Source organism: Protobothrops mucrosquamatus, unplaced genomic scaffold (genome assembly GCF_001527695.2).
Source record: "Protobothrops mucrosquamatus isolate PMUCROS unplaced genomic scaffold, P.Mucros_1.0 scaffold703, whole genome shotgun sequence".
In the NCBI taxonomy this organism is placed as follows: domain Eukaryota; kingdom Metazoa; phylum Chordata; class Lepidosauria; order Squamata; family Viperidae; genus Protobothrops; species Protobothrops mucrosquamatus.
In genome coordinates, this window is record NW_015386985.1 from 42003 (window position 1) to 68500 (window position 26498).

A 26498-nucleotide genomic window follows, 5' to 3' on the forward strand; every position below is an offset into this window, starting at 1 on the left:
CTTCCAGCAATGGAGCGCCCACAATTTCTGGAGGCAAAGCTGTTCCACTGGTTGATTGTCCTCACTGTCAGGAAGCTTCTCCTTAAATCCAGGTTGCTTCTCTCTTTGATCAGTTTCCAACCATTGTTTCTCGTCCTTCCCTTTGGTCCTTTGGTGAATAACGTGACCCCCTCTTCTTTGTGGCAGCCCCTCAGATACTGGAACACTGCTATCATGTCTCCCCTATTTCTTCTTTTCTTTAGACTAATCAAATCCATGATGAGTGGGTTGTCTTCAGTGGATCCCATAGAAAGGATATGATTAGCCATGGAAACTGGTACATTATGTGAGGTAAGAGAACACATTCCTTTTGATGACTGGTTTCACACACTGTGCTGAGCGATCATTGTTTAATCATGGATTATTGAGTAACCCACAATGTGCCGGGTGTCATGTGTCTGATTAACGAAACACTTAAAAGGACTTTCAGGCATATTTTTTCCTAAAAGCATTTATTAAGGTTACAGAGACGTCAGTACAGCATGGTGGAAATGCTTAGATCTGGATTCCTTCCGGTTACACATACATTCTAATAATTTTTCCCCGCCCCTATTTTGGGGTCATGGTTCACATCTTCCAATTAACTTGGAAGATGTGATTTACTTCCGGTTTCTTTTTCCTGGGCTTTCACTGTTGCCTGATTTAACTATAAAAATACCAGACAGTTCTGCATATTGTCAAAGCAAGAATATACAGTATTTGCAGCGTTGACATCGGGTCTGCACAACACATTAAACTTGCTGCATTGTGTCTCTTTTCAGCAGAGAATCTCAGCCCAAGAGATCACCTGTAGGAGACGCACTGGCTTGACCTGCCAACCTGTTCAGAAGACCCACCGCAAGACCAAAAAAGCTGGATAGAAAGTTTTCTGGGATGCTGGCTGCTACGGAGTGGAAGAGCCAACTTAGCCTTGAGCCAAAATCATCTCACCTGGAAGAAAAATGACCGATAACCTGGAAGAGGGACTCAACAAGGAGCAGCCGAGGGCGGAATTGGGACCAGCCCCGAAAACGCATCCCAGACCCAACCATTTGGGCACACAGATTAAGGCTGAGCCAGAGGAAGGGCGACCCCAAACTCTGATGCCTCAATGGCAGGAATCCCCAAAAAGGAAACTTTGGGCCCTTTTATCCGACCGGAGCAAACCACAGCTGTCGGAGCCCGCCATGCGGCAGGAGGACCTCAAGGCCTTTAAGGATGGCTTAGAGGGGGTGGAAGAGGCGTGTGGGTGGGGAAGCCGCTGGCCGCCTGGCCCCAGAGAAGCCGAGAAGGCTAATGGAAACCTCAACGTCCAGGAGACTGATGGGAAAATGAGGGCGGCCATCTTGCGGGAGGAAGCCAGCTGCCAGGAGTGGCAGCGTCAACGTTTTCGGCATTTTTGCTACAAAGAAGCCGAGGGGCCCCGGGAAGCTTGCGTCCAGCTTCGAGACTTCTGTCACCGGTGGCTGAAGCCGGAGAAGCACACCAAGGAGCAGATCGTGGAGCTGCTGATCCTGGAGCAGTTCCTGGCCATCCTTCCCGCAGAGATCCAGAGCTGGGTCCGAAAGTGGGGGGCAGAGACCTGCGCCCAAGCGGTGGGCCTGGCCGAGGAGTTCCTCCAAAGGGAGGACCAGAATCACAAAGACGAGGTGAGGGCGAGCGGTTGTGGGGAGGGAAATTAAAAGGGGTTCGGCAGTTTAACCTAATCCACTCCTCGGATTTATATTTATATTTTCATGCATTAATTCTATTGTGAGAAATATTGGTCCCTCTGACCACTTGAAATATTACAGGTGGTCTTCGACTTATAAGCCTTTGTTTAGTGACCATTCAAACTTACAATGGCACTGAAAAATACGGTAGTGACTTATGACCCATTTTTCACACTTGCAAGCGTTTGCAACATCCCTGTGGTCATGTGATCAACATCCAGAGGCTTGGCAACTGGCATGTATTTATGACGGTTGCAGCGTCCCGGCGTCATGTGATTCCCCTTTTGCAACCTTGTGATAAGCAAAGTCCACGGGGAAGCCAGATCCACTTAACATCTGTGTTACTAATTTAACAACTGCAGTGATTCACTTAACAAATGTGCCAAGGAAGCTTGTAAAATGTGGCAAAATTCACTTAACAACTATCTTGCTTAACAACAGAACTTTTGCTCTCACCTGTAGTCATAAGTCAAGGACTATCTGTACACTATCTGCATTAATAGAGGGATAGAATCAAGATCATGTGAAGTGTTAGTACCACTTTACAATGCCTTGGTAAGGCCACACTTGGAATACTGCATCCAGTTTTGGTCACCACGATGTAAAAAGGATGTTGAGATTCTTATATATGTTTAAAATATAAGGAACGGTTGCTGGAATTGGGTATGTCTAGTTTAATGAAAAGAAGGACAAGGGGGGACATGATAGCAGTGTTCCACTATCTCAGGGGCTGCCCCAAAGCAGAGGGAGTCAAGCTATTTTCCAAAGCGCCTGAAGGCAGGACAAGGAGCAACGGGTGGAAGCTAACCAAAGAGAGAAGCAACCTAGAATTAAGGAGAAACTTCCTGACAGTTAGAACAATTAACCAGTGGAACAACCTGCCTCCAGAAGCGGTGAATGCACCAACACTGGAAGTCTTTAAGAAAAAACTGGACAGCCATTTGTCCGAAATGGTATAGGGTTTCCTGCCTGAGCAGGGGGTTGGACTAGATGACCTCCAAGGTCCCTTCCAACTTTATCATTATTATTATTATTATTATTATTATTATTATTATTATTATTATTATTATTATTATTACTACTACTACTACTACTACTACTACTACTACTACTACTACTACTACTTTAATAAGGTTCAGAAAAATTGGAACAGATTCCAAGAAGGGAAAAAAATTCAAAAAAAAAAAGTACAATGGAGTATCCGGCTGACTCTTGAGAGGAAGGTGGAGAAGGTCAGACCCTTAAAGGGCAGTTACCAAAAATGATACTGTACTTTGAAAAAGAAAAATTGTGAGAAAGAAGCTTAAAAATAAATCTGCTTTGATTTCATTAGGTGTCAATTGTAGTAGAGAGAAATTCACACCGGCTTTCTAGATTCTACCTGGAGAAGACATTGCTGAAGGGAGCAGGGAGCCAAACTTATCATCGGGATGGACCAGGCCAAAATATTTAAGAGGGAAGGGTGGGGGGAGAAAGAGAATTGCTTATTAAGCAAAGAGAGGGAGAGAGAAATTGAATTAAACTTCAAGGCCTAATCATGAGCATGGTTGCTCCTGGATTGTCCGTCCTTGATATAATTAAAGCAGATCGGAGGAGTAGATTGAAGCCGCTGGGCAGTTCAAAGGGGCAGAGGATTCAAAATAAAAGTACAGTAACTGAAAAATTCCTTCCAGAAATGTCCTTTTCAGTTCTGGATTGGAGGCCACGTACAAATTTCCTTTGGAAAGTCTAGGAATGCAATATCCTGCCTCTCGCTTCCAACATCCTTGATTTTTCTCTCTCTTTGATTTCTGTCTCCGTTTCAGGTATGGGCTCCATTTGAAGATGCATCCTGCAATATCCCCAAAGCTGGACGCGTTCTCTTCGATTCGCGGCAGACCCAACTTAGCAAAGATGAGCGAGAAAACAGCACAGGTTTCTGCGGTACGTGAGTGTCTAGCCCAGGGGTAGGCCACCTTGGCTCTTTTACGACTCGTGGACTTCAACTCCCAGAATTCCTGAGCCATCATGGCTCAGCTTGGAAACCTCTCCCTTTCCCCCTCAGCATGGCTGGTTCAGGAATTCTGGGAGTTGAAGTCCACGAGTCATAAAAGAGCCAAGGTGGCCTACCTCTGTCTTAGGACAACACTTTGGGCTAGGAAACAGAGAAGAGCACCGCCCGTTAGAGACAGACACAACTGAACAAGGAAAACTTTTACCTTTACCCTTTCCAGAACTGTGTGTGATTTAGAATAGAATAGAGCTGGAAGGGACCTTGGAGGTCTTCTAGTCCAGCCCCCTGCTCAAGCAGGAGAACCTATACCGTCTCAGACAGGTGACTGTCTAGTCTCTTCTTTAAAATCTCCAGTGATGGAGCACCCACGATTTCTGGAGGCAAGCTGTTCCACTGGTTGATTGTCCTCACTGTCAGGAAGTTTCTCCTTAGTTCCAGGTTGCTTCTCTCTTTGATCAGTTTCCATCCATTGTTTCTCGTCCTTCCCTCTGGTGCTTTGGTGAACAACCTGGCCCCCTCTGCCTAGTGGCAGCCCCTCAGATACTGGAACACTGCTATCATGTCTCCCCTATTTCTTCTTTTCTCTAGATTAGCCAAACCCAAGTCCCGCAGCCGTTCTTCGTATGTTTTAGTCTCCAGGCCTTTGATCATCTTCGTTGTTCTTCTCTGATTTTTTTCCAAGGTCTCAACATCTTTTTTGTGATATGGTAACCAAAATTGGCTGCAGGTGTGGTCTTACTAGGGATTTTATAAAGCGGTACTAATACCTCGCGTGATCTTGATTGTATGCCTCTGTTTATACAACCCAGGATTGTATTAGCTTTTTTTGGCTGCTGGCTCATAGTCAAGTGATCGTCCACCAGGATTCCAAGGTCCCTCTCACAGTTACTGTTTTTAAGCCAGGTCTCACCTAATCTGTATTTGTACCTGTATTTGGTTTTTTTTAAATCTTTGTCTCTTTTTTAGGAGACAGTGAGGAATCTTGCGAACGAGAGATTTCTCCTGCGGGAACTCAAAAGCAAGCAGAGGTTTGCCAGACGCTGCCTGGAAGAGAGAGAAGCATTTCCTGGAGGAACGGAAAGCGTGAGGGCATCCCACTTCAAAATGATAAAATGTATGTTTTGCAAGAGGACGGACTCACCACTCGCAGGCAACCAAGGTCCACGTCGGAGAAACTGGAGTCCTGCAGAAGGGAGGAGAATAAGCTGGGCCACAGTCCAGATGCCTCAATAGATACCAAATGTTGTAAGTCCTTAGACTCTGCGGCCACCCCCAGCCAGAGGGTGCTCTTCCCTAACCTTCAACGCATCCTCAAAGGCGAGCAATCCTGCAGCTGTCCGAGCGGTGGGAAAAGCCCCCATCACAGCTTAAGCCCAGCCACGCATGGGGACGAGCCTTCACGATGTTCAGACTGCAGGAAGAACTCGGTTCTTACAAAGCAGGAAAGTTTTGATCGAGAAGAAGAGCTTTACAGGTGTGTAACCTGTGGAGAAAACTTTACTGTCTACTCCAGCTTGGTGAAGCATGAGAGGATCCACACTGAGGAGGAATTGTGTCCTTCCGTGAGCAGCGGGCAAGGGTACCATCCAAGGGGCGGTCTTCCCATCTTGGAACAGGGCGGAGAGAAGACCTACCGGTGCCCAACGTGCGGGAAGAGCTTTAATAAGAGCTCAGCTTTTCGGTTCCACAAGCGAATCCATACCGGGGAGAGACCCTACTCGTGCACCAATTGTGGGAAAAGCTTCAGCCAAAGGTCCAATCTGATCTTGCACGAGAAAACTCACACGGGAGTCAAACCCTTCCGGTGCTCAGACTGCGGGAAGACTTTCCTCCGGAGCTCCGATCTGGTGAGGCACGAGATCACCCACACCGGAGAGAAACCCTACACCTGCTCGGAGTGCGGCCGCTCCTTCAGCCACAACTCGACGCTGATTGCTCACGAGAGAACCCACACCGGGGAGAAGCCCTACAAGTGTTCGGTCTGCGGGAGGAGCTTCCGGCATCACTCGGGCCTTATCAAACACGAGAGGACCCACACCGGGGAGCGGCCCTACGCGTGTCCGGCCTGCGGGAAGAGCTTCAGCCAGAGCTCGGGGCTGACGCTCCACTTGAGGACTCACACTGGTGAGAAGCCCTATCGGTGCTCGGTCTGTGGGAAGAGTTACACGCAGAGGTCAAAACTGACGAAACACGAGAAGACTCATTTGGCTGAGGTGGGCGTGGCTACTCAAGGAAGAGGGTCAATTTAGGAACTGTTGGACTTTGATGGTCTGACTTGGGACTTGTTGGGCGTCAATAACCAAGCGTGTCAATAGCAAATGTGCATTGCTGGATGGTTATAACCAAAGGCTACCAAGAATTGGCCTTCGTTAATTTGCAAAGGTGATTGTGATTCTCAGGGCTCGAAGGAAGAAGAGTAAGTGGTCCACAATGGCGAACCTTTTAGAGACCGAGTGCCCAAACTACAACCCAAAACCCACTTATGTATCGTTGGGTGCCGGGTGGGTGTGGCCCATTGGGTGGGCGTGGCTTTGGTGGTAATGGCAAACTGAGTGGGACTAAAAAGTTCAATCAATTCCAACTTTGCGAGATCTTTTTTTTCCCGCGAGAAGTTGAAATTTATTGATTGATTGATTGAACCTTTTTTTTTTTTACACGGCAGCGGGGGACTAAAGCAAAAAGGTTTTATAAAACCCAGCTGAAGGCCTAGGACTGGGGCGACGGTCTGCGTGCCCACAGAGAGGGCTCTGTGTGCCACCTGTGGCACGCGCGCCATAGGTTCACCACCACGGCACTAGAAGAAAAAGTCTCCCATTAGGACATCTGACAAAAAGACAAGCTTTGCAATTTTTTTTAATCCCATTAATGTTTGCTTTATATTTTGTTTTAATCAAGAAGTTCTTGCTTTTAAAACTCAGTTTTATCTTCCGTTATACCTCATGACCACCCCTCTGTGTGTTATTTTAAATACCCAACTTTAGGCCCTGTTTCGGTCTTCCAAGCATGTATATTTCACTTCTCACCCTTAACAGTATGTGGGCACACAGCTCTGCCTGAGAACATGTAAGGTGGAAATAGGTTCAGGTCCCAAAGGTGCTTTTTTCAAGAGGCAACTGGACTTTCTTGGGTTTTTTTTGAAGACATTTCGCTTCTCATCCAAGAAGCTTCTTCAGCTCAGACTGGATGGTGGGGAATGGAAAGATTCGGGCTTTCTGGGCTACTATCCTGGCTATTCAAAACTCAGCCAGCCCCCACTGAGTGTATGTCCAGGTGTCCAGATGTAGAGGTGTGTTGAATTGAAATCTGAGTCTTCAGTGCAATTCAATTCAGTGCAATTCAGACAGCTGTTTAGAAATTAAATCTGCCAATATTTACATAAAATAAAAACATACCATATGATAAAAACAGGATTGCCAACATGATCGCCAACGTCCGATAATGGATATGGCACAAGAAGATGTACATACAATTAAATCATCTTAAAATCATAACAAGAGCAGATGTCTGTCTTTTGGCCTTGGATCCCATTATAGTACTTTGTAGAAGGTGACAGGAAGGGCGGGAGCACATTTTCAAAAATGGATGCTCATTGGTTGCAGTTCTCATAAGCATCTCTATTAAAATTTTTTTAAAAAACCAAAATAAAACAAAAATGTATCACCCAATTAATTGGGATGCCTTTGGGCTTAAAAAAAAGTTTATATTTTTATAGTGTAAATATTACATTATTTGCAACTGGTGCACCAATTGAAGCTGTACAAAGGCCCTCTTGTCCACAACTACTCTCTGTTCTGTGAGCAGAATCCACCAGTTCTAGATGTGGAAAGAAGGATGATCCAAAAGGGATCATAAGTTGTCAAGTTAAAAATGTTAATTTGTTTTACATATGCAGTATATAGCCCAGCTGTCAGTGAACGCCACGGGGGTTCATTATATTTGAGACAAAAGCTAGATTTATTAAGAAAGGCATGAAGATAGGAATTTTTTTCCCCTTATTTAGAATAGAGGAAAGCACAAGACGAGAGGGTTCTCATGTGTGAAGTTGTCTTGCTAACAATAAACCAACTGAAAGACAGAGCTCCAGAAACAGACTACAGAATAATAGAGTTAAAAGGGACCTTGGAGGTCTTCTAGTCCAACCCCCTGCTCAAGCAGGGGACCCTACACTATTTCAGACAAATAGTTGTCAAGTCTCTTCTTTAAAACTTCCAGAATTGGAGCACCCACAACTTCTGAAGGCAAAAGCAGTTCCACCGATTTAATTCTTCTGTCAGGATGATCTTCTCCAGTGGATCACTATTGGTTGGAAGTACCCCCATAAGTGCAAAGGAGTTATGTGATCTCCAGCATCCCTCATCATGAGCCAGCAGTGTGCTGCAGCTGCCAAAAAAGCCAACACAGAGCTAGGCTGCATTAACAGAGGGATAGAATCAAAATCACGTGAAGTGTCAATACCACTTTACAATGCCTTGGTAAGGCCACACTTGGAATACTGCATCCAGTTTTGGTCACCACGATGTAAAAAAGATGTTAAGACTTTAGAAAGAGTACAGAGAAGAGCAACAAAGATGATCAGGGGACTGGAGGCTAAAACATATAAGGAACGGTTGCTGGAATTTGGTATGTCTAGTTTACTGAAGAGAAGGATGAGGGGGGACATAATAGCAGGGTTCCAGTATCTCAGGGGCTGCCACAAAGAAGAGGGAGTCAAGCTATTTTCCAAAGCGCCTGAAGGCAGGACAAGAAGCAACAGATGGAAACTAATCAAGGAGAGAAGCAAGCTAGAACTAAGGAGAAACTTCCTGACAGTTAGAACAATTAACCAGTGGAACAACCTGCCTCCAGAAGCGGTGAATGCTCCAACACTGGAAGTTTTTAAGAAGAGACTGGATAGCCATTTGTCTGAAATGGTATAGGGCTTCCTGCCTGAGCAGGGGGTTGGACTAGATGACCTCCAAGGTCCCTTCCAACTTTATTATAATCATCATCATCATCATCATCATCATGTGGGGCACTCTTTCCCTCATAGCATCAGGGATGAATTCTGGAGCTTGTTCAGCCCCTCAGTCACCATCTCTCATGGATTGGTGAAGAATCCTTGCTCTGTAGGGCCCTAAGGTGTCTATGCACTTTATTCTCAAACGAATCTGAGGTAACCAAGTCAGAGGGGGTCAAACTGTGATTTCTCCTTATATCGAAGGGATTCCATTTCTTTGAGGGAGCCAACGAAGTGCTCTTAACTAATTTTAGCCCAAGTGTCAAATGCAAACCGAGAGGGTTTTTTTTTCTCTCTATACATTTATTTTGAGGTTTGCTGGCAGATCTTTTAACTTCTAATTCTCTGCTTATCATATGCCAGTGATGGCAAACCTTTTAGAGACCGAGTGCCCAAACTGCAACCCAAAACCCACTTATTTATCGCCGGGTGCCAGGTGGGCGTGGCCCAATGTGTGGGCGTGGCTGTGGTGGTCGTGGCAGATTGGGTGGGTGTGGCCAAGGTGGGTGTGATCATCTTGATGTTGCTTGTGGGGAGGGACGGCTATGGAGGCCGGGCAGGGTTGGGGGAGATCCAGGGGGTCTCTGGCAGGTGGGGTGGTGGGCAGGAGACTCGTCCTGCTGGGTGAGGCGAGGCAAGGCAAGGCTGCCATTGTCACAGGGCAAAGTGAGGCAGGGGCCGGGGCAGCCGCTGCCTGACACCATCAGCCGCTGCACACAGAGGCCAGTGAGCGCATGGGTGCTGGGATGCATCTGGCCACATGAGCGAGTTAGCGGGCGGCTGGTTGAAGAGGGACATTTGCCATCTCCGGGGGCATGGCGTGCAGGCCCACAGAGAGGACTCTGAGTACTGCCTCTGGCACGCGTGCCATAGGTTCGCCACCACTGTCATATGCTGAAGAAAGTTGATGTGCAGCTACACAAGGAGAGGAGACGAGGTGGTTTCTCGCTGAAGGAACCAGGCAGCCCCACTAAGCCACTCTGGATGGCTAACCCAGCTGAAATTAAAGAGAAAGAGACACGAAAGACTCAAGCCCTTGCTTTCCCAACTGTCGAGCCTTCTGAACATTCAATCCAGCCAGGTGCCTTCAAAAAAGATCAAATCACCCCCCACCCATGAAATCAGCCTTCTTGCAGCCTGGCACCTGGCAAGTTGCAAGCTCAAATCAATCAGAACAGAGTAGGGTTGCCAGGTCTGCTTCCAAAAAATAGTGGACAAACGGGGGGAGGGGGTTAAGTAGTAAAAAAAAGTAGACTGTACAGCTTTAGATTACGTACCATTTCATCATAAAGCTTTTGAATAAAAAAAATGCCCACTATTTTGTGAAAAAAAATAGTCAACATAATGTGAAAAAAGCGGACTGTCCACTCAAATAGTGGACAGGAAGGGACCTTGCATGCCTTCCAGTCCAACCCCTCGCTCGAGCAGGAGATCCTGTCCCATTTCAGACTCCAACGCCCATAACTGAGCAAGATGGGTGCTGGAGTCCAGCGTATATTTGTTAGGCGCCGCTCTTTATAGTTCAGACTTGTCCGATCCCCTATTATTGGAGCGTTCAAGGGGGGGGGGAGCGGACAGTCGAGCCTTCCATCCCGATTCCTAGAGAGACCGTACGAACGCGCNCAAGGTGGTGCCGGGCGGCGAAGGGCCGCGGCTGCCCGGGCCGAGGTGGGGCCGGGCGGCGGAGAGCTCGGCGGCAGCGGCAGCAGGATGGGGAAGTGGCACGGCTGCCCAGGCCAAGGTAGTGCCGGGCGGCGAAGGGCCGCGGCTGCCCGGGCCAAGGTGGGGCCGGGCGGCGGAGAGCTTATATCGTCGTATAACACGCACACATCATTTGCCCCCTATTTTCAGGGGGGGAAAGTGCGTGTTATACGCCGATAAATACAGTAATTCTTCTGTCAGGATGATTTTCTCCAGTGGATCACTATTGGTTGGAAGTACCCCCTTCCAAGTGCAAAGGAGTTATGTGATCTCCAGCATCCCTCATCATGAGCCAGCCGTGTGCTGCAGCTGCCAAAAAAGCCAACACAGGGCTAGGCTACATTAACAGAGGGATAGAATCAAGATCACGTGACGTGTTAGTACCACTTTACAATGCCTTGGTAAGGCCACACTTGGAATACTGCATCCAGTTTTGGTCACCGCGATGTAAAAAAGATGTTGAGACTCTAGATGAGTACAGAGAAGAGCAACAAAGATGATTAGGGGACTGGAGGCTAAAACATATAAGGAACGGTTGCTGGAATTGGGTATGTCTAGTTTAACGAAGAGAAGGACAAGGGGGGACATGATAGCAGTGTTCCAATATCTCAGGGACTGCCCCAAAGAAGAGGGAGTCAAGCTATTTTCCAAAGCGCCTGAAGGCAGGACAAGAAGCAACGGATGGAAGCTAACCAAAGAGAGAAGCAACCTAGAACTAAGGAGAAACTTCCTGACAGTGAGAACAATTAACCAGTGGAACAACCTGCCTCCAGAAGCGGTGAATGCTCCAACACTGGAAGTTTTAAAGAAGAGACTGGATAGCCATTTGTCTGAAATGGTATAGGGCTTCCTGCCTGAGCAGGGGGTTGGACTAGATGACCTCCAAGGTCCCTTCCAACTTTATTATAATCATCATCATGTGGGGCACTCTTTCCCTCATAGCATCAGGGATGAATTCTGGAGCTTGTTCAGCCCCTCGGTCACCATCTCTGATGGGTTGGTGAAGAATCCTTGCTCTGTAGGGCCCTAAGGTGTCTATGCACTTTATTCTCAAACGAATCTGAGATAACCAAGTCAGAGGGGGTCAAACTATGATTTCTCCTTATATCGAGGGGATTCCATTTCTTTGAGGGAGCCAACGAAGTGCTCTTAATTAGTTTTAGCCCAAGTGTCAAATGCAAACCGAGAGGTTTTTTTTTCTCTATACATTTATTTTGAGGTTTGCTGGCAGATCTTTTAACTTCTAATTCTCTGTTTATCATATGCCAGTGATGGCAAACCTTTTAGACAGAGTGCCCAAACTGCAACCCAAAACCCACTTATTTATTGCCGGGTGCCAGGTGGGCATGGCCCAATGTGTGGGCGTGGGTGTGGCTGTGGTGGTCATGGCAGATTGGGTGGGTGTGGCCAAGGTGGGCATGATCACCTCGATGTTGCTCGTGGGGAGGGACGCCTGTGGGGGCCAGGCAGGATTGGGGGAGATCCAGGGGATCTCTGGCAGGTGGGATGGTGGGTAGGAGGCTCGTCTGCTGGGTGAGGCGAGGCAGGGCGGGGGTGCCATTGTCACAGGGAAAGGTGAGGCAGGGGCCGGGGCGGCTGTTGCCTGACACCATCAGCCGCTGCACACAGAGGCCAGTGAGTGCATGGGTGCTGGGATGCATCTGGCCACGTAGGCGAGTTAGCGGGCGGCTGGTTGAAGAGGGACAGTTGCCATCTCCGGGGGCATGGCATGCAGGCCCACAGAGAGGGCTCTGAGTGCCGCCTCTGGCACGCGTGCCATAGGTTCGCTACCACTGTCATATGCTGAAGAAAGTTGATGTGCAGCTACACAAGGAGAGGAGACGAGGTGGTTTCTCGCTGAAGGAACCAGGCAGCCCCACTAAGCCACTCTGGATGGCTAACCCAGCTGAAATTAAAGAGAAAGAGACACGAAAGACTCAAGCCCTTGCTTTTCCAACTGTCGAGCCTTCTGAGCATTCAATCCAGCCAGGTGCCTTCAAAAAAGATCAAATCACCCCCCACCCATGAAATCAGCCTTCTTGCAGCCTGGCACCTGGCAAGTTGCAAGCTCAAATCAGAACAGAGTAGGGTTGCCAGGTCTGCTTCCAAAAAATAGCGGACAAACGGGGGGAGGGGGTTAAGTAGTAAAAAAAGTAGACTGTACAGCTTTAGATTACGTACCATTTCATCATAAAGCTTTTGAATAAAAAAAATGCCCACTATTTTGTGAAAAAAAATAGTGAACATAATGTGAAAAAAGCGGACTGTCCACTCAAATAGTGGACAGGAAGGGACCTTGCATGCCTTCCAGTCCAACCCCTCACTCAAGCAGGAGATCCTGTCCCATTTCAGACTCCAACGCCCATAACTGAGCAAGATGGGTGCTGGAGTCCAGCGTATATTTGTTAGGCGCCGCTCTTTATAGTTCAGACTTGTCCGATCCCCTATTATTGGAGCGTTCAAGGGGGGGGGGAGCGGACAGTCGAGCCTTCCATCCCGATTCCTAGAGAGACCGTACGAACGCGCGAGCGAGCGAGCGAGCGAGGGGGGCGATAAAAACGAAGGCCACTTCCTGTTCCTTCTCCCTTCCATTCCCCCCTCCTCGCCACTTCCTCCTCTCTCGTTCCCCCCCCACCACCCTTCCCTCCCCCCCCCTTCCCCCGCCGGCGCCCTTCCCATCGCTCCGGCGGAGGCTGGCCCGCCTGGCGGCATTTGCGATCGCCGCGGCTCTTCGGATTAGCGGCTTCCGCGGCGCACCTTGCAGGTGGGGCTGAACGGGGAGGAGGCCCCGCCGTTTTTCCCGCGGCTGGATTGCAGACAAAAGGAGCTTGGGGAGGGGGAGGGGGGAGAGAGAGGAGGGTGGATGAGATGGGGAGGGGGGGGAGTGCAGCCGCTGAACTGGGGAAAGGGGGGGAGGGGAGGGGGACGGGTCCTCCCCCGCTCCCTTTAAGTGGGGAAGAGGGAATCCCCCAAAATAAAAGTTCCCTTTGCTTCCCTGCCTTAAACCTGATTTGAGCTCTGCAGAAGCAGACAGATGTCAAGCCTTTCCTTGCATGGGGGAAATGGTGTGTGTGTGTGCAGCCAATCCTCAAACTGGGGTGCCTTTATTTCATTTATTTGTCTATGGAGATTTTCAGTCATCCAGGTCATGGCTGTCCCAAAGGTGCGTTTATTGATCACATTTACCTGCGTGCTCATCTCTCACGAAGTGGCTCTGTCTCTGTGTGTGTGTGTGTGTGTGTGCGTGCGTGCATGCAGTCGAACCAGGAATTAAAACATCTAATTTGCAAACGTTTTGTTGCAAAACCCTTAGCAACAATCAAAATGCATTTCAGTAACGATCAAAATAAATTTCCCCGATAGAACGGTCAACCAGTGGAAGGGCTTGCCTTCTGAAGTCGTGGGTGCTCCATCACTGGAGGCTTTTAAAAAGAGATTGGACAACCACTTACCTGAAATGGTATAAGACAGGGGTCTTCAAACCTGGCCCTTTTATGACTTGTGGACTTCAACCCCTGGTATAAGATGTGATGCTCGAGCAGAGGGTTGGACTAGATGACCTCCAAGGTCCCTTCCAACTCTGCTGTTCTGTTATTTCTCTTAAATAAACAAGGGCAGGAGGGAAGAGGTCTTAGAAATACAAGCAACGGGCAAACACCCAGTGATGGGTTCTCCAGCTTGTTGGAAAAAACAACCATGTTTTAAGGGCTTTCTGGAAGGTCCTGAGGGCTGGGCTGACCTCATTTGGGGGGGCTGTGTTGTTCCAGAGGGTAAGTGAAAGGCAGATGGATGATTGACAGCTGTTCTTCCCCCCCCTCCACTGTTTTGTTAAGACCTTGCTGGATTTGATTTGATGGTGCATTGGATGGAAGGAAAGGGGCTTCTGCCCCTTTAGTCACATTAGTGGGGCTCCAAGATTGAACACCCTCCCCAAACTAAGTTTGGCTTCTCAACCTTGAATGAAAATAACCAGAATGCACTTTTGGGAGAACGAGCCAAACCCTGCTTGCTAGACCTTGGCTGGACAGGCAGATGTGCAGCGTTTGAAAAGAACAGAGGAGGCAACCCTGGCTGCCTGCAATTATCTTCATCAAAGATTTGTGTTCAGAGGTGCCATTGCAAAAGCTGCTTGGGGATGGGTGCTTGCCAGGCCCAGTGCTTTATTTATCTTCAGTGACAGGGTTTTTTTTTCCTGCCAAGCTATGCAGCTTACAATGGAGCCTTTATCTAGCTTTTTTTCTCTCTCTCATTATCAAATAAACACGTAAGGAGGGAAAACACTTTGGGAAAAACATATCTAGAATATTCCTGTTGGAGTCTTAGTCATTTGAAATAAACCTATTTATAACGATCATCCTCTTTCCCTTTTCTTCCACCGTCTGTCTCGGTGTAGAGAAATTGAATAGCCCAACGTGATATTTTGGACCGAAGTAAGATCTTTATTTGGATCGCTGGGTGTCTTTCCAAGCGAGAGAGTCAATTCTCTAGAACAGACATGTCAAACACAAGGCCCGAGGGCCGGATGCGGCCCGCGAAGTGGTTTCATGTGGCCCGCGAAGCCATCCTGGAAACAGTGAGAGAACGGCCCCCGCTGCCTTGGCCCTGGCCCAGGCCGGCCGGGAGCCAATGTACAATTTTGTGGTGGCCATCTATGCTGAAACACATTCAGTCTTAGCTCCACAAGGCCGTCTAGAAACAGCGAGGAACCAGCTCCTACTGCGTCGGCCCCGTCTCTTGGGTGCATGCTGGGGAGGTGTCACCCTTTGTGAGGAATGAAGAAATGGACCATGCCTTGGCGCTTGCCCCGGTCCCACCCCCTTCTGCCAGAGACCCTCAGATCTGTCCCACTCCTGCCCAGGCCCCCACAGGCAGCCTTGACGCGAATGATGTAGAGCTGGCCACACCCACCTGCCCCCCCCAGGGCAACCGCAATGCTGATGCGGCCCTCAATGAAATTTGAGTTTGACACCCCTGCTCTAGAAAATAGGGGGGGGGGACTAATGATAGAAACAAGTGAAGCATTTGCTCGCTTTCAATCAAAGGTCAAAGGAACCAGGGATCTGACTAATAGGAACTGCTTGGACTGAGCGGGAGTTCCATGCAATATAAAAAAGGAGGGTTTATTTATTTATTTATTTCACTGTATTTAGAGCCTGCCCCAATCCAAAGGAGGCTCTGAGGGGGGGACATAACAAATTTTTTTAGATGTATTTATTTAATACAGGTGGTCCTCGACTTACGACAACTGAGCTCAAAATTGCCGTTGCTATGCAAGACAGTTGTTAAGCGAGTTTTGCCTCATTTACGACCTTCCTTGCCTCGGTTGTTAAGTGAGTCACTGCAGCTGTTCAGTTAGCGACATGGTTGTTAAGTGGATCTGGCTTCCCCATTGACTTCACTCGTCCGAAGGTCGCAAAAGATGATCACGTGACCCCCGGGGCACTGCAACCGTCATAAATACGAGTCAGTTGCCAAGCGTCTGAATTTTGATCATGTGACTGTGGGGGAAATGCTGCTGTGGTCGCAGGTGTGAAGAACGGTCGCGTCACTTTTCTCGGTGGCGTTGTAACTTCGAAGCGTCATTAAACAAATGCTTGTAAGTCAAGACGGCCTGACTCCAGATGAATCTTGCAGTAAAAAAAGTAAAAAAATTAAAAAAAAACATAAGTATCTGGATGGCAAACTCTATGGCAACAAAACATCCTAGAGCGGCCCAGCCACTGCAGCTCCAAGACCAGGGAGAACAGCCATCCTTTCATTGCTTTGAGTTAGATAGAATAACAGAGTTGGAAGGGATCTTGGAGGTCTTCTAGTCCAACCCCGTGATATTTCCTGAGGTGTTTTCCATGCTCCCATTTCTTCTATGAGTTAAGAGGCCAGGGGTCTCCAAACTTGGCAATTTTAAGACTTGTGGACTTCAGCTCCCAGAATTCCTCAGTCTGCCATGGTTGGTTGAGGAATTCTGGGAGTTGAAGTCCACAGGTCTTAAAGTTGCCAAGCTTGGAGACTCCTGGTCTAGGCCAAGGATAGGCAACCTTGGCTCTTTTATGACTCGTGGATTTCAACTCCCAGAATTCCTGAGCCAGCATGGCTCAGCATGGAAACCTCTCCCTTTCCCCTCAGCATGGCTGGCTCAGGAATTCTGGGAGTTGAAGTCCACGAGTCATAAAAGAGCCAAGGTGGCCTACCCCTGGTCTAAGCCAATGTTTCTCAACCTTGGCAACTTTTAAGATGTGTGGACTTCAACTCCCAGAATTCATGCTGGTTGGGAGTTCTAGGTTTCCTGTGTCTTAAAGCTGCCAAGGTTGAAGCTTAAAGCTGCAGCTCTTCCTGCTGTCTCCCAAGGTTATTCTTGCAGCTCATTACAATCCCAGCTGGTGGGCACTTGGAAGAGCACAATCAAGAAAAAAAAGCAAAACATTATGAGATACAATAAAAGCTCATCAACATCTAATACATTGCAAAGATCATTCAAGTAAAGTATTGCAGAGATCATCCTTAGATTAAAGCAGGGGTCCCCAACCCCCGGTCCGTGGACCGGTACTGGGCCGCAGCATGCCAGCAACCGGTCCGCACAAACAAGCAAAGCCCCATCCGTGGGATATAGGCAGTACACAAAACCACACTCCGGTCCACGGAAAAACCTTTCTCCGTGGAACCGGTCCCTGGTGCCCAAAAGGTTGGGGACCTCTGGATTAAAGGACCAACTAACCACCTCCTGCAGGAACAACAGTACTTTAGCTAGTTTTTAAAGTGACAATTGACTGGGGTGTCTACTTCCCAAGGGAGAGAATTCCATAACATGAGGGCACCTCTAAGAAGGCCTGTGGGGGCGTTCACACCTCATCTGCTTCACCAGGAATGTGGACCTGCAATGGGCTCTTTCTCGATCATCAAGTAGACAGATTATGTGTAGTCCTCGATTTACAACAGATCGTTTTGTGACCATTCAAAGTTACAACGGCACTACAAAAAAAGCGATTTAACGGCAGTTTTGCATCTGCGACCGTTGCAGCATCCCCAGGGTCAGGTGATCAAAATTCAGATGCTTGGCAACTGGCTCCTATTTATGACAGTTGCAGGGTTCCGGGGTCCTCTGATCGCCTTTTGCGACCTTCTGACAAGCCAATTCAATGGGGAAGCCAGACCCACTTTTTCAACTGTGTGACTGTCACTTAATGACTGCAGTGATTCACTTAGCATCTGCGGCAAGAAAGGTCGCAAAATGGGGCAAAAATTACTCAGCAACAGAAATTTTGAACTCAGTTGCGGTCGTTAAGTCGAGGACTGCCTGTATATTCTTCTGGAGCGTCACCCGATTAATTTTTCTTTGTTTTTCTTTTTAACGAAATAAGGGGCTGGTGGACAGATGGATGATAATGGGGAAACCATGGATGTGAAGAAGCCTGGATTCCTGGAACCGTGTGTTTCATTCCTGGAAACAGCCTCGGACCTTTCGGCTTTCCGCAAAGTGGAAGGGATCTGTGAGCTCCAGCACGGATCGGTGGGTCTGCCGGGCATGATCCCTGGTCTGGAAGAAGGGAATTCCATCGAAGGAACGTCTTATATATGCTCCGATTGCGGGAAAAGCTTCTGTAGCATCTCCAGCCTGATCAGCCACCAGAAACGAAACCACTCGGGCGAGAAGCCGTACAAGTGCGCCGACTGCGGGAGGAGCTTCCACCAGAGCTCGGATCTCGTGAAACACGAGAGGATCCACACGGGGGAGAAGCCCTATAAGTGCACGGTGTGCGAGAAGCGGTTCAATCAGCGATCCTACCTGATCGTTCACGAGCGCTTCCACACGGCGGAGAAGCCGTACAAGTGTTTCCTCTGCGGGAAAAGCTTCTGCTCCAACGCCCATCTCATGACCCACCAAAGGACCCACACGGGGGAGCGGCCCTACCAGTGTCCCGAGTGCGGGAAACGTTTCACCACCAGCTCAAACTTTGTCAACCACAAAAAGACCCACACGGAGGAAAAACCCTACAATTGCTCCCTCTGTGAGAAAAGCTTCAAGCGCAGCTCCAACCTGATTCAGCACGAGAGGACCCACACGGGAGAGAAGCCCTACACCTGCCTCACCTGCGGGGAGAGTTTTGCTTCCAATTCGGGTCTCGTGAAACACCAGCGGAGCCATACGGGGGAGAGACCGTACAAATGCTCGTACTGCGGGAAGTGCTTCAGTCAGAGCATGATCCTCACCCAGCACGAGAGGACTCACACGGGCGAGAAACCCTGCAAATGCCCGGCCTGCGGGAAAAGCTTTCGCTCCAGCTCAGACCTGGTGAAGCACAAAAGGATCCACACCGGGGAGAAACCCTACAAATGCTCCCTGTGTGGGAAAAGCTTCACCACCAGTTCGGATGTGGTGAAGCACGAGCGGACCCACACGGGCGAGAAGCCCTATAAATGCGGCACTTGTGGGAAGAGTTTCAGCCAGAGTGCGCACCTCATGCAGCACCAGAGAATCCACACGGGGGAGAAACCCTATTCCTGTCTGATTTGCGGCAGGTGTTTTACCTGCAGCGCGCACTTAGTGGTCCATAAACGGACCCACAAAGATGGGGAGGTCTTAAAAGTGTAACGATTGGTGGTGTCTCAGGCTGGTAGGTGTGGGTGTATTTACTAGCGGGCCTGCTGGATGTGTGTGAGAGAGCATCCAAGATCGGAGGAAAAACTAATCACGTTTTTTCTGCTGCCACCAAGCCGGTTCTCTCTAAATCTAACTAGAATCCAGAATAGAGGAGGGTAGAAAAAGTAACCTTAGAAATGGATCTGTTCTAATTATGCATGAGGGGAAAAAATTTTAATTAGGAGAGAAGCCATAATTTTTCCCACTCCAATCCAGATGGGGGTCCGGAGCTTGCTTGGCAAAATTGGCAGATAAACCCAAGATGAATTTAATTAGATTACACTCGCCAAACCCAGTACGTTGTGATTTTCATGAATTATTATGTGTGGTTATTATTATTATTATGTATTTTGTAATAAATAGATGGCTGTTGGTGGTGTGGTTTCGTTGAGCCTTGCTTTGACATGGGCTTCAAACTTGGGCAACTCTTATATTGCAAAGTATTTTTCCCTCCCGAAATTCGTGTTATGCTCAGCAGCTTCTGCAGGAGAGGTCAAAAAAGTCAAGATGGCCGCTACAACCTTATACAGCAGAAGCCCTGCCTCTTTTTACAGATACATTTAAAAGGGGCGGTGCTTTGATCACATGATTGTGGGCTCCCAACTTGACTTTTTTGAGCCCCTACAAATAATTCCCCCTTTTCTAAGACTGCAAGTGGACAATCTTCTTAAACCTCCTGCCTTGCTTCTCGCTCTTCATTACTTTGTCTTTACAGATAGTCCTCGTCTTACGTAATTGAACCTGCCATTTTGGTTGTACATCGATAACGGTCGTACAGTGGGTCATCATGTGACTGCTTCCGATTTTACAACCTTTAATACAGAGGTTGTCAAGTAAGCCCAGCAGTTGTAAAGTGAATGCGGGAGTTATAAGGCCTAGGAAAGCTCAAAAAAGAAGAGGCTATTTTTGAAGAACTACAACAGGAGATAGCAAGTACACTAGATATTTTATTAAAATGTACTTATTTATCTCCCGCCTTTATTATTTTCACAAGTAAGGCAACAGACCTATCCAACACACCTGCCAACATGATATAGATTCACATGCATAAGCCACACATGCATATACTGTACATGTATATAGAAACTCAGATATATTCACATATCCCCGTTGAAAGAAAAATCTTCATCAGGGTCCAGTCCAAGCTGGGAATAAACAAAATGGAGACTGCTTTAGAAAGAAGGTTGCAGTTTATTGATGAGGAGAGCCAGACAGAAAGATGACTCTGGGAAAAACTGACCACATGTGGGTGGGTTTTTATACCTTCTGGGTCTTTTGAGGTGGTTTCCTGTTCCTATTTGAGACTTTGTATTTCCTGTGTCGTGTACTTTAACCTGAGTCTCAGTGCATCCTTTTGGTATTGGTGGGTTAATCCTATTATGTTTTCTGTTCTTAGAGTTTGGGTGGGGGTATGTAGATTTTAGGGGTCTTTGTCTTCCTAATCTCATCAACTTCTATCTTCCTGGCTCCAACCTTCCTGAATGGATTATCACATCTGCATTTCTACAGACCAGGCCTTTGCCTAGTTTCTGCTTGGGGCTATTAAGAAAAACTGGGCTTGCTTTTTTGCCTTTAAGATCCTTTGGGGAAATAAAATATTTTGCCTTTTTAATATTCCCCAAAATATTTCCTTCTCTGCAGGGCTTTTTTTCTCAGAGAAAAGGTGGTGGAACTCACCTCCCTCCCCTGGCCACGCCCCCACCCAAACCTGGCCACGCCCTCATCAAACCCTAGGACCGCCCCTTTAGAGAACAGGAATGGTGGGAAACCCCGCCCTCCTCTGCTCCAGTCCGCCTGCTGATTGGCGCCCGAACGGCAGCATGTTGGCCAGCGTCNTCTTGCTCGGGCAGGGTCGCCTAGGAAACGGGCCAGGGGCACGCCGACCGAGCCTCCCTATGGCCGCGGTTGTGAGCCAGGCAGGGGCAGAGAGCTGCGAGTGCGAGCGCGCCCCCCCAGATGTTGCGCCCGGTGCGGCCGGCCCGGAAAAAGGTGCCGGAACGCGGTTCCGCCGCGTTCCGGCTGAAAAAAAGCCCTGCTTCTCTGGATTCTTCCCACATCCCTATTGCATACATGTACATACTGTATGTCAGACATGTCAAACACAAGCCCCGGGGGCCGGATGCGGCCCGCGAAGTGGTTTCATGTAGCTCGCGAAGCCATCCTGGAAACAGTGAGGGAACAGCCCCCGCTGCCTTGGCCCTGGCCCAGGCCAGCTGGGAGCCAATGTACAATTTTGTGGTGGCCATCTTGGCACTTGCCACGGTCCCACCACTTTCTGCCAGAGACCCTCAGATCTGTCCCACTCCTGCCCAGGCCCCCCATAGGCACCCTTGATGCGAATGATGTAGAACTGGCCATGCCCACCCAGTAGGCCACACCCACTCCATCCACGCCCACCCAGTAGGCTGCACCCACTCTGGCCACCCCCCCCCAGGGCATCCGCAATGCTGATGCGGCCCTCAGTGAAATTGAGTTTGACACCCCTGCTGTATGTGACACGTCAGATAATACAGGTAGTCCTCGACTTACGACCACAATGGAGCCCAAAATTTCTGTTACTAAGTGAGACATTGGTTAAGTGAGCTTTGCCCCATTTTATAATCTTTCTTGCCACAGTTAAGTAAATCACTGCAGTTGATAAGTTAGTAACCTGGTTGTTAAGTGAATCTCGCTTCCCCATTGACTTTGCCGGTCGGAAGGTCACAAAAAGGGGATCACGTGACCTTGGGACACAGCTACCGTCATAAAATGAACCAGTGGTCAAGTGTCTGAATTTTGATCACATGATCATGGGGCTGCTGCACAGGTTGTAACTATGAAAAACGGTCATGAGTAACCTTTTTCAATGACGTTGTAACTGAACGGTCACTAAGTGAATGGTTGTAAGTTGAGGACCACCTGTGCACCTTGAGCTTCCCATTGACAAAGCAGCTTCTTCCCTGAAATCTTGCAAAGCTAAGGATGGGCCTCCCTCCTCCCCTTAAAAACAAGGAAAAACCACCTTGCCACAATGGCTGCTGAGCCCCAATCTGGGTGGGGGAATTCAAAAGGCTGGCTCTGTTGGAGAGGGGGAGAGAGAGGAAGAGGGGGAGCAGGAAGGGACTTTTATTGTTTACCATTCCCCCCCCTTCGCAGGTGCCACATGGCCGCTCTGGGAATATGCCCTCCGTGGCTTTAACCCTTGAAAGACCCACCATGCTCAGGAGAGCAAACACCAAGCGTTTTTAAATACAGTTGTTGTTAGTTGCGAAGTCATGTCTGACCCATTGCAACACCATGGACAACGTTCCTCCAGGCCTTCCTGTCCTCTACCATCTTCTGGAGTCCATTTAAGCTCAGGCCTACTGCTTCAGGGACTCCATCCAGCCACCTCATTCTCTGTCGTCCCCTTCTTCTCTTGCCCTCAATCTTTCCCAGCATGAGGCTCTTCTCCAGTGAGTCCTTCCTTCTCATTAGGTGGCCAAAGGACTTGAGTTTCAACTTCAGGATCTGGCCTTCTAGAGAGCAGTCGGGGTTGATCTCCTCTAGGACTGACCAGTTGGATCGCCTGGCAGTCCAGGGGACTTGCAGGAGTCTTCTCCAGCACCATAGTTCAAAGGCCTCAATTCTTTGGTGCTCAGCCTTTCTTATGGTCCAACTTTCACAGCCACACATTGCAACTGGGAAAACCATGGCCTTGACTATACATAATTTTGTTGGCAGGGTGATGTCTCTGCTTTCTAGTATGTATTTTAGTATGCATTTTAGAATAGAATAAGGAATAGAATAGAATAGAATAGAATAGAATAGAATAAGGAATAGAATAGAATAAGGAATAGAATAGAATAGAATAAGGAATAGAACAGAATAAGGAATAGAACAGAATAAGGAATAGAACAGAATAGAACAGAATAGAATAAGGAATAGAATAGAATAAGGAATAGAATAGAATAGAATAGAATAGGAAATAGAATTACAGATTATGCAGCATTTAACTGTATCAGTGGTTTTCAAACTTGGCAACTTTAAGATGTGTGGACTTCAATTCCCAGAATTCTCCAGTCGGCATGCTTGCCTTTTTCCTTTTTTTTTTTTAACTTTTTACTCACTACTGAACTTAACTGCATACTGCATACTGAACTGCATACTTCTCTGCTACTTCTGGACCCAACATAGCTATGCTTGAGCTATTTTAACACAAGCGATTATTAGTAAATGGGTGAGGTCCACTGAGGTGCTAACTCTGCCTCTCAAGAATGAGATTCGTGGCTGAGCTTCTAAACCAAAATGATTATTTATTTGAAGAATACAGCATTACAGGTATATATATATACAAGTGGTGTACAAGACGATCATCATAAACATTAATATTGCAAGCTAGCTCTGCCTTCAATTATTTAGGCAGATTGAAAAAAAATCAGAAAACCTCAGGATCATGCATCTCATAGACAGCCCCCCCCCCAAGATAAAAGCACTATTTTTAAGGGTTCAAAGGCTGGGACAACTTGTGGTGTGATTTTGAAGGGTCCTTCCTCACTTGTGTGTCCAATTGCGTCATTAAACATGCGCCCTTGAGCCATAAACATTTAAGGTCTTTGGAGAAACAGTGGGGAAGACAGCAAAAGTCAGGGGAAAAAAATTGTGCTTTTCTGTCTGAATTGGATCTGCTGGTGTCAAATGGATCCTTAGCTAAGACCTGGGAAAGCGATGGCTGATCTTTCTCCAGCCAGTTTCTTCTAGAAACAGAATTTGATAGCTTTTCTGCTACGACGACGATACGGTCAGGCAGACAAGGGGACTACACAATTTGGACAAGAGCAAGGGTGTCCCCAAGATGGTGGCTGCACCGGTGTGGCTGAAGTTCCACCGGCTTTGCTTCCATCTCATTGTTGGCGGCCATCTTGACTTTTTTGCCCTGATCCTGCAGACATTCCCAGGCACAGGAGTGAAACAAGATCACAATCCAGTTTAATGTCCATTTATGTGGCCATTTAGATCCTTAATGTTGGCTGTAGAGTTTCTCGTAACGGCTCGGAGACAGATTCTTTTGATTCGCAGAGCGAGGTTTGCTTAACAAAAAAAGCAGAACAAGTAAAAAAAGGATCCAAGGTAGATACAGAAAATCTAGAGAGGTAGCCATGCATTGCCCTTGAGGGTGTCTTGGAGGCCTGGATCACATTCCAGTTGTGTCCCAGTGTACGTCAACAACTTTGGGGAGTTGGAAAAGACCTGTTTTTGAAATAAGGGTTTGTGCAGCTAAGATTCCTGTCGTTCCTTCCTCCCAACCTAATCAATACATCAATCCACGCAACGACTTCTTTGCCCTCCTTTTTGAGGACTAGTCATTTTGGCAGCTGTGTTGTTCAAGTCTTGAGTAAGGCAAACAATTCTTTGGCAGGGTTAGGCGGAGGGAGGGTTGTTGCTGCCACCGTTGCATAGCCACACCTGAAGAGAGGTGATCTACTTGAATCCACCTTGTTTAACCAAAGACACTCATCTATTTTCACCAAGGCATTGAGAAATAAGCCATTTATATTACAGGCATTCAAAAGGGAGCGTCCCAACCACAAGAATAAATAAATAGTCAAACATATTCATGCTTTTTTTTTTTCAAAACACAGACACGTACAGATTTCTTTCGACAATACCACACCCTCCTCCTCTGATCTCTATTAAGACATGTCAGCAAAGGAAAGGCATTTGGGATGTAATTATTTTTTAAACAATCCCTTGTGCGGTTCGGACGCAGAAGTAGAGACAAGCTCTCCTTTAGGTGATCTCTAGGTCTTCTCCCTGACCTGCTATTAAGTCCACCAGTTCCTTTATGAGCTAAATTTGGCCAAAATTGTAGAAAAATGGGCCTTCTGGGTAGGAATCAATGTGCTTTTATTTTATTTATTTATTACATTTTTATGCCGCCCCTCTTCCTTACAAGGCGACTCTGAGTGGCGTAAAAATTTGGGACTCTGAAGAATAAACCTATATTCTTCCGAGACACGATAGCCGTCTATTTCTGTACAGGCAGTCCTCAGATTATGACCGGAATTAGGATCGGAAATACAGTCTGAAGTCGTGAACTCATGGGTCCAGAAGCAATTTTTCAGCCTGTTTTTTTTTTTTTGAAGAAGTCATTAAGTGAACGCAGCAAATTTCTCCAGGCAAAACACGTACTCAGCTACATAATTTATATAGCTGCCATATAATTTCTATTTCAGGGGCCTTCAAACTTGGCCCTTTTATGACTTGTGGACTTCAACTCCCAGAATTCCTCAGCCAGGCAGGCCCTTTTATGACTTGTGGACTTCAACTCCCAGAATTCCTCAGCCAGGCACGCCCAGGGCGTGCCTGGCTGAGGAATTCTGGGAGTTGAAGTCCACAAGCCATAAAAGGGCCAAGTATGAAGACCCCTGTTCTATTCTGTGGCTTGATCCCAAAAACTCATGTCTCCAATTTGGGGCAAGAAAGGCGCCAGTTCTTCAAGAATTAACTTCATCTCATAAAGACATAAATATTCTCCTTCCTTTTACCTCAGCTGAAGAGACCAAAACCAAATACTGGTTTGGGCCTGAGCATTTAAAAGCATGGCGGCCTTCCAGATGTAGCCAATCAGAGGCCTCTGAGTAGCTCACAGGCAGAAGAAACCCCGCCAGCCTTCTCTCTGGGCCAGGGCGGTCCGTGCTTTCATACCATAAGAATTCACGTTTCTCATCTCCACGCACCCCTCTTTATTGGTAATCAGAAATGAAAGTGGTACAGGCAGTCCCCGGCTTACAACCATCCGTTTAGCGACCGTTTGAAATGACAACGGCACTGAAAAAAGCGACTTGCAACCGGTCCTCGCTCTTATGACATCGGCAATATCCCCACGGTCATGTGATCAAAATTTGGGCATGTTTCTACAATGGGGACCTGTGGCCATTATCTGCGGCATTCCCAGCCGGCTTCCAATAATCAAAGTCAATGGGGGAAGTCGGATTTGCCTAATGCTTGATCGCTTAATATTCTTAACGGAATAGAGCTGGAAGGCACCTTGGAGGTCTTCTAGTCCAGCCCCCCGCTTAAGCAGGAGAACCTATACCATCTCTCAGACAAGTGACCATCTAGCCCATGGGTAGGCAACCTTGGCTCTTTTATGACTCGTGGACTTCAACTCCCAGAATTCCTGAACCAGGCATGCTGAGGGAAAAGGGAGAGGTTTCCAAGCTGAGCCATGTTGGCTCAGGAATTCTGGGAGTTGAAGTCCACGAGTCATAAAAGAGCCAAGGTTGCCTACTCCTGGCCTAGGGAATTCTGGGAGTTGAAGTCCACCCATCCTCAAGCAGCCAAGCTTGCCGGTCTAACAGTTCTATACTGTAAATGAATTACAGGTAGTCCTTGACTTACGACCACAATTCAGCCCAGAATCTCCATTGCTAAGTGAGACATTTGTTAAATGAGCTTTGCCCCATTTTATAACCTTTCTTG

The 26498-nt window shown here is 47.7% G+C and overlaps 1 protein-coding gene across 1 annotated transcript; it reads left to right on the forward strand.

The window, feature by feature from the left end:
- Positions 1-1205: 1205 nt before the first annotated feature.
- Positions 1206-19100, forward strand: LOC107289450 (zinc finger protein 271-like). The gene is made up of 4 exons (XM_029284539.1): positions 1206-1667; positions 3536-3653; positions 4690-5936; positions 18066-19100. The coding sequence occupies exons 1-4, from the start codon at positions 1206-1208 to the stop codon at positions 19005-19007; spliced, it is 2769 nt and encodes a 922-aa protein (XP_029140372.1). The 3' UTR covers positions 19008-19100.
- Positions 19101-26498: the final 7398 nt, after the last annotated feature.